This window comes from Protopterus annectens, chromosome 11.part0 (genome assembly GCF_019279795.1).
Source record: "Protopterus annectens isolate FY-2018-M chromosome 11.part0, PAN1.0, whole genome shotgun sequence".
Classification (NCBI taxonomy): Eukaryota; Metazoa; Chordata; order Ceratodontiformes; family Protopteridae; genus Protopterus; species Protopterus annectens.
In genome coordinates this window covers 335,949,976-335,967,641 of record NC_056745.1, presented here as the reverse complement: position 1 = coordinate 335,967,641, position 17,666 = coordinate 335,949,976, and the positions used below count along the sequence as shown (strand labels likewise).

General features: G+C 38.9%; 1 protein-coding gene across 2 annotated transcripts in view; it reads right to left on the bottom strand.

Moving 5' to 3' along the window:
- Positions 1 to 17,666, bottom strand: part of NFYB (nuclear transcription factor Y subunit beta) — a 534,217-nt gene that overhangs the window by 449,586 nt on the left and 66,965 nt on the right. For both annotated transcript variants that reach the window (XM_044087836.1, XM_044087835.1), the window contains exon 2: positions 7,228 to 7,321. In XM_044087836.1, the coding sequence (XP_043943771.1) occupies positions 7,228 to 7,321 (94 nt within the window). The remainder of the gene's footprint in view (positions 1 to 7,227; positions 7,322 to 17,666) is intronic.

Below are 17,666 nucleotides of genomic sequence, written 5' to 3'. Positions count from 1 at the left end.
CTCCCATCCACTCGTCAAGATTTCTCTTGAAGAGGGTCATTGAGGGGGCTCTGCCTAACATGGATTGGGATTTTGTTCCAGAGTGAGGGGAACCTCTGTGATACGAATCTGTCCCTCCAGCATGTCCTATTTATTTCTGTGCTGAGGTTTAAGTCTCTGGAGCGTGTAGCTCTAAGGGATTTGGATTTCCTGAGGTGGAGCATGTCCATTAATTCTGGTTTGGACATGGCTTTATACGTCAGGCACAGATCGCCTCTGAGTAGGTGGTAAGCAACTGAGTAGAGCTGGAGTTTCTTTAGCCTAGCTGAGTAGGGCATCTGTCTGAGTCCCTTGATCCTCTTGGTGAGGTAATTTTGGGGTCTTTCCAGTTGCTGCAGGTGTCGGGTAAGGTACATCCCAAATGGGGCATTGTATTCAATTATGGGCCTGATGAGTGAGGAGTAGAGGGGCACAATGACCTCTCTTGATCTAGATGTGAACCCTTTTGGGATAAGGTGGGCTATATAGAAGGTCTTTCTAACCACTTTGGCAACGTGATTGTCAAAGGAGAGATTGCTGTCTACTTGGGTCCCCAAATCCCTAATTACTTCTTCCATACTTAATGGATTACCACCTATGTGGTAATTTGTGGGCACTTTGTTTTTCCCAAAGGGGATGACTATGCACTTTTTGGCATTTAGCTTTAGGCCATGGCTCTGGCACCAGTTATCCATCTCTGTGAGACCCTTTAGGAGGATGCTTGTGTCAGTCGGCGAGTCGATTATGGCACCCAGTTTGCAGTCATCTGCGAACTTGGTCAGCCATAGTCCTCTCGTGTTAGCCTGTACCTCAGAAAAATATATACCGAACAAGAGAGGTCCCAGGACTGAGCCTTGTGGGACGCCACTTGTAACTGGTTTAGAGTCTGACATGGCAACTGCAATTCTGACCATGTGGGTTCTATCCCTGAGCCAGTTTGCAACCCATCTTGTGACATAGGGGTTGATATTTAAGCTGGTGAGCTTATTTATGATGCCTGAGTGGGGTATTGTGTCGAAGGCTTTTGCGAGGTCCAGGTAGGCTATGTGGACTACCTTCCCTTCATCTATGGCCTTGGTGACTGTTTCAAAGAAGTCGACCAGGTTCAAGAGGCAAGATCTGCCCTTAACAAAGCCAAATTGGGTAGGATCCAGTGTTTGGAGGTTCCCAATGTCTTTGTTTATGAGTTCCATGATGATACGCTCCATAGCTTTGCAGACCAGGCTAGTCAGGCATATAGGGCGATAGTTTCTGGGGTCCGTTGTGGCACCACCTTTGTGGAGTGGGACCACTGTTGCTGTACGCCATTCCTTGGGTACATATCCTGTAGTAAGGCTGAGATTGAACAGTGTCTTTATGTGAGGGTTCAGTTCTTCTTGGAGCTCATGTAAGACACAGCCCAGGACACCGTCCAGTCCCATTGATGCTGTGTTTTTTGCTTTGGAGAGGGCAGCTCTCACCTGTGCATCTGTGATGTCCAGGAGGCTACACTCTGCTGGGATAGACATTTGCTCTTTTGGGGGGAAGGGGGGGAGAAGTTTGCACTGAACCTGTCTGTCAGGATGTTGGCAATGTCTGTGGGTTCAGTGTATTTTTTGTCATTTTGCACTAACTCAGAGTATATCTGGGAGTTGCCACCCAGGTTCCTGACATAACTAAAGAAGGTGATTATCTTTAGCGTCTTGTGCACTTTTTCTTTTGAAGCTGGCCTTAGATAATTTTATGAGGGATCATAGATTCTTGCTAGTACTGATCAGAGATGCCTTCCCTTTTTGGGATTTTGCTCTATCATGTAGCAGCTTCCTCCTTCTGTTGTATAGCTTATTTATGGCTGGGGTCCATCAGACAGGTCTCCTGACGTTCGAGGAGTGAGTCTTGGTTTTATTTGGGATAGCACAATCCATGCATTCCTGTAGGTTTCCATAGAATGCATTTGTAAAGGATTCTGCGGTTTGGGCCGTATTTTCCACTGGCCCGGGGCTTTGAAGGATTCCACCTCTGTTTTGAGAAGTGTGAAGTTTGCTTTTGAGAAATTCTTCACCGTGGTTTCCTTGGCTGGGGGCAGGTAGCGTACAACTTTCTAAGTTGGGAACTGCTGATTGAAGGCTCAGTGTCTGTTATTCTAAAAGTGTATTAGTTCTGGGTTAAGAACTTGGGCTTCAGGCCAGTTATTTTACATTAAGAAGGTTTGTGGTCTGCACTCTTGTGGGAGGAGAGGCTAGATTCTGCCCTTCTGAGCTGGGAATTTCTGGTTAAAGGCTTATTGAGCATGCTTTACTTGAACTGTTTCTTTCTGAAATCGGTACGCCTTGTTTGCTGTAGCATAGACTAGATTCAGGCCGGCTGGATCTAGCTTTGTTTGTATAACTTGTGCCCTGATACAGGCCGTCATCACTGTAGTTCTATTTTGTGCGATTTTACTTCATTATTGCAATCATCTGCTATCACTGTAATGAGCATTCATTTTCTTTTGGCACTTTTGTGCAATATATTATGAGCAATTTGCACTGAAGAGAACACTTTTTAAAAAGTGGTACACTAACTCTTGTTTCTTGACTACTTTTATCAGGCACTGACTACAAGTCACAAGTTTTAACCCCACTCCACTGATCAAGTGCCCAGAAACTTATGATTACTGACACCTGGAACAAAGAGAAGACCGTGATCCTGAATTGGAAAAAGGGATCTCAAAGTGTGGAATTATAAAAAGCCCTTTGGCTGCTTTCATTTTGCAAGTGTTAAGGGACTGTAGTTAATTATTACTATGATACTAGGATACTATTACTAAAATAGGACATTGCAAGGTCACCTTCTTCCTACTGTAATGAACAACCACAAGTCTGCATAAACTAGCTGGATACCACCCATAGATTTTAAAATGTATAAACGCTAAGACTCTTAGAATAGCCCAATCACCTAAAATTCATTTACCTACAATTAGGTAGTGCTTTTATAGTGCACATCCCAGTCATACTGCCACTCTATATTTAATTTGCAGCCTTAGTCTAGGAATTCTCCTGTCAAGCCACAAGGACTTAAAAGTAGACTGAACATTATGGATTTAAATGAACTTAGGAGGGTTAGCCCCGCTGTACCCAGCTATGCTACACAAGGCTTGTCTTTACTCTCCACCCTATCCCATTCCCTCTCACTTTGTATATCAGATTTATACTTCTCAAACCTCTCCTACAGACATATGCTTTCCTCTCAAACCTACACTGATTCAGCTACTGTCACAAAGCACCTAACAACTTCCTCTTATTGCTCCTTCCATAAAACAACTATTTTCCTCTTCTCACTATCACAGCATCCTCTCTGTTACCATGCCTTTTCGCTCAAAACACTGCTAAGCACATTACACCCCCCCATAAACTACTAACTGACTACCTAAACACACTTTTGACATATCATCACAAATTCTTTACCCAGTCCCCTTCCAATCCACTTCCTATATGCTTTTGTCACTCAACTATTCTCACGTCTACCACTCTTGCTTATGAAATATCCATCACTATCTCTTCAGATTTTCTAAAGCCATAACTCCTGTCTCAAACTCATTTTCTCTCTCTCTCTCTTCATTACATCTTATCTATTTACCTTCCACCCTTAACTATACTTCTAATGATACATTCTTTTACTCCTATTTTTATTACCACATTCTTATGCACCTTATCACACAATCTTACATCTGAACAGTACATATTTCCAGTCTATACCTCTGCAGTTAAAACTTGCCATACAGCTAATCTTTCCTTTAGTAATACTCTAGGACTTAAAATCTTCAGTTTATACCTATTTGTAGCCCTTCTAATAAAATACCCGAATTTCATACATGGATTTCCACCCATAAACCTGACAGTCTATCAATTACTGAAACTTGGCCAAGACACATTATTACAATGATGAGGAGTTCCTACCCCTAGGCTGTATATCATCAGCTCTGACAGATTTAACAAAAGAGTAAATGGTGTAGTTATTATGCATGCTAACCATCCTCACGCAATGTCAGAATTTAATAAAGAAGAACTACTAATCTACTTAAAGCTAATTCCTAAGAAGTCTATAAGCTGGATTAATGAATCCCTACAATAAGTGGTACACCCTTCAGAGTGAACAGGCACAACTCCCACATTCTTCTTCCCAAATTTAGTTTTCCTGCTAATTTTCATGCAGCCTTAAATATCGAGAGGGATTCATAAAATGTTACCACAAAGTGTAGTGGACAGACAGCACAAACATTTGATAGGGATGTTCTTGAATACAGACTGTGTACATTTAGTGTATGTGTTCATGAATTTGGCCCTATATATATATAATCCAAACCTATATCTCACCCCCAAAAATGTTCACCATAGATGATATACTGTCCTGGGTCAGGGAAAAAAACCCCACAAAATAAACTATTATATTGGGTGACTTCAATCATAACTGGACCAATTTTGATCAAATCACTAATTACATTATAATTGTTCAAATTCATACACTAGAGTAAAAAGAAATACAAATAAACACCATTAATGACTCTACTTTTAACTAGATATTGACATATGCTCCTAAAAGAATTTCTACCATCAGCACCCTTCCATACTATACATGCAATCATAACCCACTCAATACTGGAACAAAACTACCAAATGTATGACTTACAGCTTTGTTAGAAATCTAACATTTTTAATCAAATCTCAATGATTATCTTCTTCTTACTTACTGATTTTTCTCTATCAATCTTAGCCTAAGATCAGGCAGTAGAATATTTTAACTATTTCTCTTTACAGTGCTCAGCACACATGCTCCATGGAGATGGAAATGTGTCAACTCTAATTAAGCAAGCTCCATGACTCACCAGTAATAGCAAACAACTCACAAGACACAGGGATAATGCCTGGAAATCTTAGCATAATAGTGAAATCCACTGCTTTTATCAAACTTTTATCAAACTTATCGACAGACGAGAAACTGCGCCAAAAAAGTGCCAACTGACAAAAGTAACTACTTCTCTCAAATCCAAAATAACCATCCATTGAACCCGAAATCTTACAGAGTGACCATAAATAACCTTTTAAACTTTTAAAAACTTGAAAAAGGAACCCAACTAAATTCATTACCCAATGAAAATGACCTTAAACTAGCCAATAACATACTTCTCCATCCAGACAAAAGTCCAGCTTGGAATTCAGTAATTAACTGTTACTCTCCACCCGGATCCCTCAGATCCAAGGACAAGTACTTTGCCCAAGCTCATAAAACAAAAGACACACATGATTCTACCTTATTTTATTTATTTATTTTATTTATTTTACATTTGTTGACCGGGAGAATCCGACTGGATATATGTCCATTTTCAGCGGAGGCCCGGGGAGAAAAGCTCCACATTTAGAGTAAATTACATACAGGATTAAATAGATACATTTTAATAAATTTTTGTAATAACCAACAAAGTTAGCGGATAAGGGCATATCATATATGTAATTAATAAAAAAAATTGTTTTTTGCTGGATAGCTTATACTCTGTAAACATTGCTAAATGGTAGAACAATCTTCCACTGCACATAAGAGAGAATTCAAATCAAAAGCTATAAGCCTAAGAGGCTACTTTTTCAACTGCAAAATATATGTCTATGCTACTTCACCCCAGATCAAAACACATAGTACTTACAGTTTTGGCAGTCGCCATCCTAATAACATATGAATTCTTCTATTTTAAAACTGAACTTTTTCAAGAAAGTATGTACATCTTCTGAAGATTCTGCTGTACCAAAATGCATATATAATATAACCAATACCAAAATCATTAGTTATTCACATATGTTGAAAATGTGATTGGTAATACACGAAACGCTGTAACTGCACATCTACAGTATTTCATCTTTTGTTGAGTTGCAATTGAATTTTTTTTTTCTTTTTTGCTTTCATTTACATTTTGTATGTATTATTTTTGTTTTTTAGCTTGTTATACTATGTTTATTCTGGAGATTTTGCCGCCAAACCTCTTTGAAAAACGGTATTGGTCTTCCAGTTGAACCTTCCCCGTAAACAAAAGCTAATAAATACAAATAAATAACTTACACATAGAGCAATCAGCCTGTACTTCTAAAATAAAACTGTTAAGTTTATTTTCTAACAGAAATAATACCCTTGAGGCAAAGGTAAAAGCTAAAAACAAACAAACAAAAAAAAGGATAAAACAGCCTCAACACCAAATGAATTGTTAGTTTAAGATACCAGTGAAACACAGTACATAAAACATCTAATCTTAATATGCATTAGTGTCTTACTAAGATTTAACCAAGTTAAAAAGTTTAAAAACTTTTACATTTATCAGTTCTCTACACTGCACTGTTGGTATAAACCAATGGGTGCAAGTCTTTCAATTAAAACAAAATAAAAAATGAAAAAAGTGTACAATCCTAAGTATGTTCTTTTCTGTAATACCAATGTTTAAATATAAATGCAAAATTAGTTCCGCTGTAGCGACCCCTAACTGGGAAAAGCCGAAAGACACAACATATTGATAATAAAACATAAAATAAGCAAATAACCAAAGATAAGCAGAAAAGTACTTTGTTCTGAATTATGCCAATGGTTGAGAACAGTGTGAATTAACTACATTGCCATGAGTTTTTTTTTTTTCTTAAGAAGGCACAGGGAAGTAAATTTTTAACAGTGTTCTTGCATACCTGGAATTGTAAATGAGCCATTTAACTTTGATTTTTTTTGGTACATAAAAATGAGAAACTGCAGTACGGGGGGAGGGGGGCATCTTTAAACAGCCACATCCTTGCTAACATCAACAATCTCTACCAGCAAAAAAAAAAAAAAAAAAAAAAGTACAATTTTACAGATCACAGAATCCACAAAAGAAAGCAGGTAAGTTCCCTTAACTGCAGACATAAATTTCAAGTATTTGTACATATACTGTACAAGTTCAAACTGAAGTGGGAAACATGATCTAAACAATATTCTTTCTTCAGAAATAATGTCAGCATGCTTAGCTATTCTGAAGTATTGCTATAGCATAAAAACATTTTACATGACTTTTTATTTTGACAGAAAAAATATGTTTGAGGACTAACCCCTGCAGCAGCTACAGTTTCAATGATAAACTAACCCCTGCAGCAGCTACAGTTTCAATGATAAACTACAGTGATAAAGCTCTGTGTACCCCAAATCAGCAATGAACCAAACGAAATATTTAAAGGCAATCTTTACCATCATGTGACTGAAGTACATAATGTCCTCCACCAATGTAATCTCCTGCAATTCCTAGCTGAGTAGCATCTGTGGTAGAACTGTCACTATCCATCTGAAAGAAATTATATTTAATGTTTCAATAAGAATGCAGTAAGTTATCAAAATACTTTCTAGCACCTCAACATTATTTATCTAAATATCAGCTAATGCTATCTCAAGAAAAAACACTGAAATATGCAACATTCTGAATGTCTTATTTACAAGTTTCTTGTTAATAATCAATAACAATGTTTGCACTCCTTAGAAGTAAATGGGTTTCGACAGCTCCCTCCATGTTAGAAAAAACACTGCTCAAAGTATTAACTATTCAGTGGAAATGGCATGTCAAGAACAGTATCTGATATAACCACAAAGGCTGCACGAAACCAAATAGCATTTTTGTAACACAAAAACTGAGAAGCAACAGCAGAAGGTTAGCAATTTATAATTCCTAAATGGTGAACCTTGTTCACACAAGACCGCATGAAGCTGTTTAAATGGATGTACGCCTAAACTTAAAAAAAGGAAAAAAAAAGCTGGCATTATTTTACAAAACACTATGTATATTACACTTGTACTCAGCTGTATAATCTCAAGAGTTCCTCTGTTGTGTTATGTAATTGGCACATTTCCTAATGGCTGCAAAATAAAATATATTCATGAGAAAGCCAAGCTGCTAAACAAAGTAGCAAACTGCAAAACGTTGTAGTAAGATAAAAAAAGAAAAAGCTCAGATGAATTTAGTAGAGCAGTAAAACTCTATCTTTGTCTATTTCTGCTCCATTCAGTCACTCATTCTCAGATAACTTGCTTAATCCAATTTAGTGTCATTGTGGAGCGAGAGCCTACCCTAGTACGTAGTTACTATTAAAAATCAACCGCACAATTATCCTGCTTTGCAAATAACCTGTCTCTGTAGCAATGTAGATCACATCCAGATGTTCACACCATTCTTCAAATAGCCCACTCCCATGCAGGTTGCAATGAAAAGTGTTTCTACAGCATGCCTTAAGCAGTGTAGTCTAGCAGTAACTGGAATGCAGTTTGTTTCAATATCTCCTCTACCAACAAATGTGGTGCTGGTATTGATGTGTGGGGATCTTAAAAGAAGTCACTAGTAGGCACATGGATAGTGGACACCTGGATATGTGAGGAAAGTGCAGTTACATAAGTAAACTTATCATTACAGTAGATGTTCAAATGTTCACTGCTGCAGTAGCCTTAACTATATGGGTTATATCCTGCAAAAGATAAACCTGTTCAGCTTCCAAAGCCTAAGGGCACCTTTCAAGTGCCAGACCATTGACAGCTTTAGCACAGTTTTAGATAATGAATGGCCTATATACCAAGCCCTTCAGAGCTCTCATGCCAACTGATAGAGAAAGGTTAGAGGCCTCAAAGAGGGCACTGCTTTCTAAATAAAAATCAATGCCCATACCCTGGCAACAAAAAATATACAAAAATAAGTGAGATGGAGGGAGGGACACCTTATAAATGTAAGAAAAAAGGACATCTGTGAATGTAGACTAACTGATCAGAGTTCCTAAATGTTTTAATTGTCATGACAATATCCAAATTGTCAGTGAAAATCCAGAGTGTGAATAATCATTTCTCCCTCATTTTTACTTTCAGGAAAAAAGATAGACAAATGGATAGCTTGGCTGAAGTAAACTTGGATATGACTTTAGGCATAAATATAGGATTAGTTATTTATGATAAGTTCAAGGAAACCTTATCTTTGTGGAAAATGAGATAAGGCTGGCTCATCATGACTTCTTGAAACTCAGCCACTCTTCTTGCAGACGTAAAAGCAATCAGAAAAAAATGTTTTCCATGTTATGAACCTCACAAAAAAGGCAGATAAGCTGGGTCAGATGGAGCAAGAGTTAACTTTTCAAAAACAAAGGTTAAGATCCCAAGATGGATCTATCGGTTTTCTAGTTTGATGGGTATGCAGAACTCCCTCAACATACTTAAAAATAGCATCTGAAGCCATCTCCTATCCAGTTTCCCTACTAATTAACCGTTGCATATCCGAGCATCCCCACTCTCTGGAAAATTGCTGACATCATACCCCTATACAAATGAGGTCCCGCCACTGACTTCTCTAACTATCATCCCATAGCAATCCTATCCCCTCTATCAAAAATCCTTGAAAGGTGTGTTCACACGCAAATACTTAACCATCTCCTAGACAATAAATTACTTACAAATAATCAGCACGGCTTTCGCCCCACCATAGTACTACCATAGCCCTTATTAGTTTCACTAACACCATCAGTCAACTTAGAAATAAAGATAACCTAGTATCAGCACTCTAGTTAGACTTATCAAAAGCCTTCGATACCATGTGACAAACTACTGACTGCCTTGTCCAAACTGAAACTAAGCTACTCCACTCTAGCCTAGTTTCAGAACTACCTCATAAATCGGCAATAAGCGGTACGGTGGAACAAAACTCTTTCTCCCTTACTACCAGTGACTATGGGCGTGCCTCAAGTGTCTATTCTCGGCCCCCTCCTTTTTAACCTATTTACAAATAATCTCCATAATGCTACAACTCCAGCCACCCTTATACAGTATGCAGGCGACTCCACTGTCATATGTTCTGCCCCAACTCTACCTGAACTACAGAACTTAACCCAAACATCATTCAATGCTATTGAATCATAGGTGGCAGATGCCAAATTAATCTTGAACCCAAATAACACTAAACTCATGCTCTTCCACTAAACTAAATTCAAAACCCACTCCACTTACTTCAACATCACATCCAGTAATAAGACTTTGAACCAGTACCATCCACCCAAATTCTCGGTGTTGTTATTGAGCAAAATCTGAAGTTCGATTTTGCCCAGAGTGTAAAAAAAAGTACAGAAGAAAATAGGTACCTTATGCAGATGCAAAAACTATCTAACCAAAAACTCCAGAATAACCACAGTCAGAACTCATCTTCTGTCAACTTTACTATACGCCTCACCCATAGTTACCAACCTCTTCAAATCAGTCCTAAGCAAGCTAGATGCCTGCTATAATAAGATAGCTAAATTTGCCACTAGCGGTCACCTAGAACCCATCATTATAAGGCCCTAAGAAGACAACTATCTTGGTTAGAACTACCCCACCAACACATTCTCACGCAACTCTCTACTGCCCACCAAATGTACTATAAATCCGATAAAACACCAGGTCTACGAGGCCTCCTCAATCCCCATATAAGTATTTGGCCACTAAGATTGACTAATAAAGCTCTAATGGAAGTAACCAGGAGTAAGAATAGCTCAGGTGACTCTCTATACTCCTACCACATTGCTAAACTGTGGAATGCCTTACCACTTGAAATTAGAACTATAGCTTAAAAAACTTCAAGCATCACATTAAAGCCCTCCTCACCAATTCTGGACTTTTACATGTACTGGGCATAGGTAGCCCAAACCATGGAACTAGTGGATTTTAAGATTTTAATTGCATATGTAATGAGTATTGAATTTAAGCCCTATGATTACCTTATGTTGTTTTTTTTCTTTCTCACTGTTAATACCTGCCAGATTTTAAGTCTTCAGTTTGCTATATCACCTGTATATATAAGACTCTCTCTCTCTCTTTCTTTCGGCTTTTCCCGGTTAGGGGTCACCACAGCGGAACTCCGGTCCACTCATGATTGGCAGTGGATTTTACTGTGCCGAGTTGACAACCTGATGCCCAACCTTCAACGAAGGCATGCTCATTCATGCTCGCACCTACCTGCATGTCATTAATGTCACTCGACCATGGGGAGGACATGCAGACTCCACACAGAAGGCACTCCAGCCGAGAATCGAACAGGAGAACCTCTTGCTGTGCAGCGCCAATGCTAGCCACTGCATCACCATGGCTTCTACCTGTATATAAGACTAAGTATTGTAATTGCACTCTTATTGTATACAATGTCACTACCTGCTACTACTATAAGAACTGTCTTCTAGAAGCATTGTTATACAAGATTATTGGTCTTGTCTCTCACTTGACCAATTTATTCTGTTCTAGTCTTTTTACCGTTATTAACCAGAAAAAAACAGCACCAAAATGAAGACACCGGACTCGGATCCCTCGAAAAACTTTTATTCGACAATAAAACCAACGTGTTAAGCACTTTCATCAAATGGAGTTTGACTTCCTGATGAAGTCAAACTCCATTTGATGAAAGCGCTTAACACGTTGGTTTTATTGTCCAATAAAAGTTCTTAAAGGGATCCAAGTCCGGTGTCTTCATTTTGGTTCTGTTTTTTTCTGGTTAATAGTTTTGGTCTACAGCAACTACCACTTTTTCTTTTTACCGTTATGAATGTTACTATTTTTTTCTTTATTGTATTATACAATTTTCTTTCTACTAACAAAATAGTTGACTAACAATGGAGCTTTTCTCCCCGGACATCCACTAAAAAAGGGTTTTATGCCCAGTCGGACTCTCCCGGTAAACAAATGTAAAATAAAAAAATAAAAAGCATTTTAATCATAGGAATGCATTGAAAGTGGGGATCTATAAGCAGACATGCTGAAATGGTCGAGAAGAATAAATCTTGATAATGGGGTAAGAAAGACCAGCGGATAACTCCTCACATAGATACTGCAGAACCAGAGAAAGAAATACTAACCTTAAAAGTGTGGTTCTTATCTTGGCACCAACTAGAAAATAACATTTACTAATATGATTTCATTTAACTGTATTAATACTAGTTACAGCCTCAGAAAATAGGTGCCTAAAAGGGTATTAGAATCTATCACTCAGCCAGACAGCCAAAGTTGTTTCATGCTAGGATACATCAAAACAACCCCTATCTTGTGTGAGTTCATCCAGTCTGTGAGGAAGCTGGCGGTAATTACCCTTGGCTATTTCCAAAAGAAGGGAGAACCACTGTTGCCTGACCCACAAGGAGGTTATTAGAATGAACTCTTGGAGTCCTTCTGAATCTTCAGAATGATCCTGGATATCAGTTAAAAGGTTGGGAAAGCATACATAAAGATTCCTGTCAAAGGAAAGGACAATGCTTCAGTTTCAGGGCCTGTTTGCAAGGAATCCTAGAGCAAAATTATATCAGTTGCTTCTTGTGAATGGAGGTGAAAAGATCTACCCGAGATGTTCCTCAAAGCTGGATCAAATACAGGAAGACCAGTGATTCAACTTCCATTTGTGAGTGTCTGTCCAGGTCCTGCTCGGCTTGTCTGCCACAATGTTTTGCTCTGATGGGACTACAGATGAATGAAAGAGATGTCAGCATTTATGATAGCCATCCTTTTATGTTTGTGTGTTTTGGTCTGTCTTTTCTGTTCTGAAGACCCTGGACTTTTATTTCCAGACACCACTCCCCAAAAAAAAAAAAAAAGTCTGAAGCATCTGTAGATGCCAATTGTACTGGAGCTGGAAGAGGAAAATGGGAAACCTGCTTTCAGAGAAAAATAAAATAGTCTCTCTAACAAAGCAGTTTCCTTTTTACAAACTCAAAAACTGGAATCTGGAGTGTCAGAGGATGTTGAGGATGAGCTCATTCAGAATTTAGGTACCAATAAATCTTCCTCAGAATTTAGGTACCAATAAATCTTCCTCATGTTGAGTCCGGTCAAAGGAATAATGAGAATTATGGATGCCATGAAACCTAGTATCCTAAGAAATTCCCTTGCTGAAGTCTTGGACTGAGTATCTAGATCTAGATCTACTTTTACTGTGAAAGAAAAGCTTTTTGAACTTAAGTATCTAGGAGACACCTCAGGAAAACAATCCTGTGAGAAAGGGTCAAATAAGACTTCTGAACATTCACTTGAAAAACCAGTTGGTGAAGATCTCTTACCTAAATGACAGGTTTATGAAACTTTTGAAAAGACTCGGCAATAAGCAAAAATGTGAACACATTGCAGTCATCAATATGCTATCAATGGAGCTAGAGACTTTGTGAATACCCTTGAAACAGTAGATAACTAAAAGCGCAACGCAGACGACTGATAAACATAGAAAACCTTAAAAAATTGAAATCTGAGGCTATAAGAAAGCATGATAAGCAAAATCTAAATGTAGAGTTATCAAAGAAAAAAACTTAAAGGGGGAACAGGTTGGGATGGAATAGCATTTTGAACGTTGGGACTTTTACAAACAGATTTAGAAAGGAAAGATCTAAGACTAGTCTCCATGAAGTTTGCTTCTTTGGTACCAGAAACATTCTTGAGTAAAAACTTTATGTAGTCAGATAAATGGGAAGAGGCTCTATGACACCCCCCCCCCCAAGTCAACCAATGCTTTATCTTAAGGCTGAAGAGAAATACCCTGAAAAGGAGGGAGTGAGGGACTCCTATTGCCATCTCAGAACCCATTTATCATACCCTATCTATTGCCAAAGAGAGAAATAAAATGCCAGATTTCGGGGAATACTTAAAGGCTTGACATTTGCAAACAGTTGCTCAGACTTGGACTGCCCTGGTTTCTGGAAGCCCCCCCCTTTTTTGGTAGCCTCCTTGTCATTGTTTTTGAGCATCTGTTTACCAAAAGTTCGCTGGGTCTGCTTATTTTGCTTTTTAGAAAAAAGCTCCGAGGTAGGTACGACACCTTTTATACAGCTGGAGAAGGAAAGCTGTAAAATCAGAGCTACCCCTTGTATCAAGTTTCCTTCTCTCATTACACTGTTTCAGAACCTCAGCAGCATATGGTCCCCAAAACAAACAAACAATCTCCCTATCAAAGGGAGATTTCAAAATTTTAGTTTTAACACCCTCAAGGTAAATTTTGAGAATGCAACCATGAAATCATTCTCGTAACAGTTACTGTAAAGTTACTGCACAGGAGTCATTAGCTTAATACATAAGCACACTTCAGACAAAAAGACACAGAAGCAATAAGTGTATTCATAGAGGATTTTTCCTCAGAACAGGGAAAAATTGATATAATGTTCCTCATACTCTCAAATGATGCAAGCAAAAACTTTAATATGTGAGCTTGACAATTAAAAATTCCAAAAAAATAAGTATGGCAGTAATATAAAAACTTTTTTCCCGAGCTCTGTCAAAAGGCTTTCCCATTCTTATGGGGGATTAGTATTTATTAAATGTTTATCTGCGTGATTTGCCAAGGAAATCACTATAGGGTCAGATCTAGAATTAGAAAATAAAAAACAAATTACACTTTTTCTAAGTTCTTACACTAAAGTAAAAGGTAGAACCACAGACTTAACTGACTGAAAATGTATGCGACAGTCCAATAAATTAACATTTCTAGCAAAACATACAGTAGTTCAGAAAAAATGTAATGTTTCTGTATTAAAATAAATTTGGAAGGTGCCCTCAGAAAGGGAGCTTATCTGCTCAGCAATGGAAAAACACTAACCAACCAACATTCCTCAAAAGTTTACAAAAGGAATGCTCTTTGGCAGCCAGAAACTTCTGTAGTTCTAGGGCTTGACATCCAGACCACTGATTTTCTATTGCTCTGTTCAAGCTGTCAATGGTCCCTGCATGTGTAAGGTGCCTTTACACTTTGGAAACTGGATGGCTGTTATATCCTGTGCAGGATATATCCCATATAGCTAAAGCTACTGCAGTAGTGATCAAATGATGAACATCAGGGGCTATGGTCCTTAAATACACTCCTGTGCCTCCAAATAGGTCTGGTAGTCACTCCAGGAATGATTTCTTGAGTCACACCACTAGCATCCAAAGCACTGAAGAAAAAAAGATGCACACAATTCACAAAGGAAATTCACCAAATGCAACATGGCCTCAACAGCAGAGAATATTTATTTAAGTTTGGCTTCTGTAGGACTGCAGACAATTGCTGAAGTGAAGCACTTCAGAATGGAGAAACAACTTATTTTTTCTGTTTTTTCTTTTCCCCCCACAGCTCCTGAAAGAAAGCCTTTCGGCTGACTAGGTCTGCAGCTCATTCTAGCTGTAGTCACTATATGTCACAGGTATTTTGCCCTCAGCTTTACCACAGTATTCCCTGTGGGCAGCAACTTACACAGGTGCTAACACAGTAAGGTCTAGCACAGGACTGAAATTCACTTGTTTTCATTCATTTAGCTTATTCTTACTGCCCCCAGGGACCAGAAGTAACAAACTTTCTCATGCACAAGAAAACAATGGAAAGATCCAACGGCTGGCAAGCCAATCGCAGCAAGCCTTCATTTGTCTGAGGCAGGTCAGCTTGGACTCAGGTTTCAGTGGGGGGAGGGGGGAGGTGGAGAACAGGTAGGGTCAGGATAGGAGGGCTGAGGTGGGCTGGGCTGTCCAGGGGAAGGGTTGAAAAAGCTGGGAACAAAGCAAATCAGTCTTTTCAACCTCTGCCTCAGCAGTTTATCTGTGGATTACTGGTTTGTGTTTGAACTACGTGGGTGATACAAGGTAGGGGCCTTTTGGGTAATCTCCAAGTGTAGTACCTCGCACTCAGTTCTGCGCAGCTTTGGGCATGGAGTGGGCGTGACGTACATGATTGGCAGGGAAAAGTAGAGTACGAGTGACAGTCACTGTAGGTTACCGTTTCAAAAACAAAAATTTCAGTAACAAAAGCAATAAAAAGCGAGATTACCCCCATTTTTGAGGTGCACAAGAATTGTTAAAAAAGGTAAAAGTATTGTGTGTGTGGGGCGGGATTTGCTACTGCGCATCCTGCGAGGTACTACACTTGGAGATTACCATTTTGGCTATAGCTGTACTGTAAACAGTAGTTCAGACAGTATTAGCAAAGGTTCAAAGAGATGCTCAGAAAGTATGTACTCCCTTGAGAGTGCAGGTTTTGCCGAATTTGCATATTCCTGTTCTATACTAGATAACAGGATTTATGAACAAGTGAAGCCTTTTTGTCAGAGTTTTACAGCAAGGAGGAGGGCACATCTCTCAACTTTTTGGCACAGAATTCTAGAGAAATAAAAAATGGGGAGGCATTAATTATCGCTGTTATAAACAAAAATACAAGTTTAACAACCTTTGCATTAGCATGCATTTTTTAAGGTTTATGAAGTGTGTAACTTAAATTTTATTATTTGGTGACTACAATTCTGAAAGATTGAACAGACTAAGAAGCAAACATCTGGACATTCGGAACTGTGGATGTTTGAAACTCATATGCCTGTAATTAGTCATTTTATTCTTAGCGATTTGTCAGAAAAGTGCAAATATTGTGAGGAACAGACCAAAAATATGGTCAACAGTTTACTAACAACTTCAACTAGGAAGCTCACAGGAAGGTGTAAATGTTAGTTTGCAAAACGTTAACATTTGTCATGGCTATTAGTTAAAAAGTACTTAACCCAGGATATTGTGAGAGGCTGTGAGGCTCTGCCGATTTGTGTGCACTTGAGAGGTTAGTTCTGCAGGGACTTAGGAAATGGGTCCTAACTTGTCAGTGTCACAGAAGTAAGAAGGCACAGACGATGCCAAAAATAGGAGGAAGAAGTAGACAACCGGAATGTCGAAAAGGGAGGGCAGATTTCTTTTGGGCTGACGTGCTGCCATAGCTCTCAACCTTCCATATCCAAAATGAGGAACACTAGCCCTCAATGTGGAACAAATGGTCAAAATGTGAAACTAAGCAATGTGAAAGGTGCACGCAGTAAAGAAAAAGCGGTAGGCTCAGGCTGACATTACAGAAGCGTGGGCGGGGTCCGTGCGCCAGAGGTGTGTTTGGGGTGGGATTTGCTACTGCACATCCTGCGAGGTACTACACTTGGCGATTACCGCCTTTTGTTTGTTTTTGGATTTAATCACAGGCTTTAGTGGCATTTATCTGTATAATCTGTACTAGGTTTACTTAATAGTGTAGGAAACTTAGGGTATTATGCTTAAAGGCATGCAAGCAGTTTTCAGCAGATAAGTGGGGGTAATGTTGCATTGATTTGGTGTGTTATAATTGTATTTTGTTTTGCAGGCATGTATTTCAATGCTATAAGCAAGGGTAGGAATTAAGGTTGTACTTGTAAGGTATCAAGTGAAAATTAGAACACCATAAGGGTTTTGTAAGTACTTAACCAAGGATTTGCACTGACTGAAGTAAAACATAGTTAAAAAAGAGAAATAACTAGGGCACATGCCCCCTGGAAGGCCTGAGGTTATACATGAGACACAGGAAGTGTTGTACAAGTTTAAAAAAAAAAAAAAAAAAATATATATATATATATATATATATATATATATATATATATATAATATGTACACAGGGGGTGATATGGTTGGGGCTTAGTTGCTAGCAGCTGAGGCCTGCAGTTAGCCACAGGGCAGGGCATGTGAGCTGAGGCCTGCAGTTAGCCACAGGGCAGGCAGCAGTGGCCTTAGGTCAACTGGTGCCCTAGGCAAAAGGGCTCCACGGCATCCCCACCACACTATCTGGTGCCCCCATCCTGGTCTAACTACATCAAATAAATACTAGAAAGGTGCCCCTGCTAGACCGGCGCCCTAGGCGG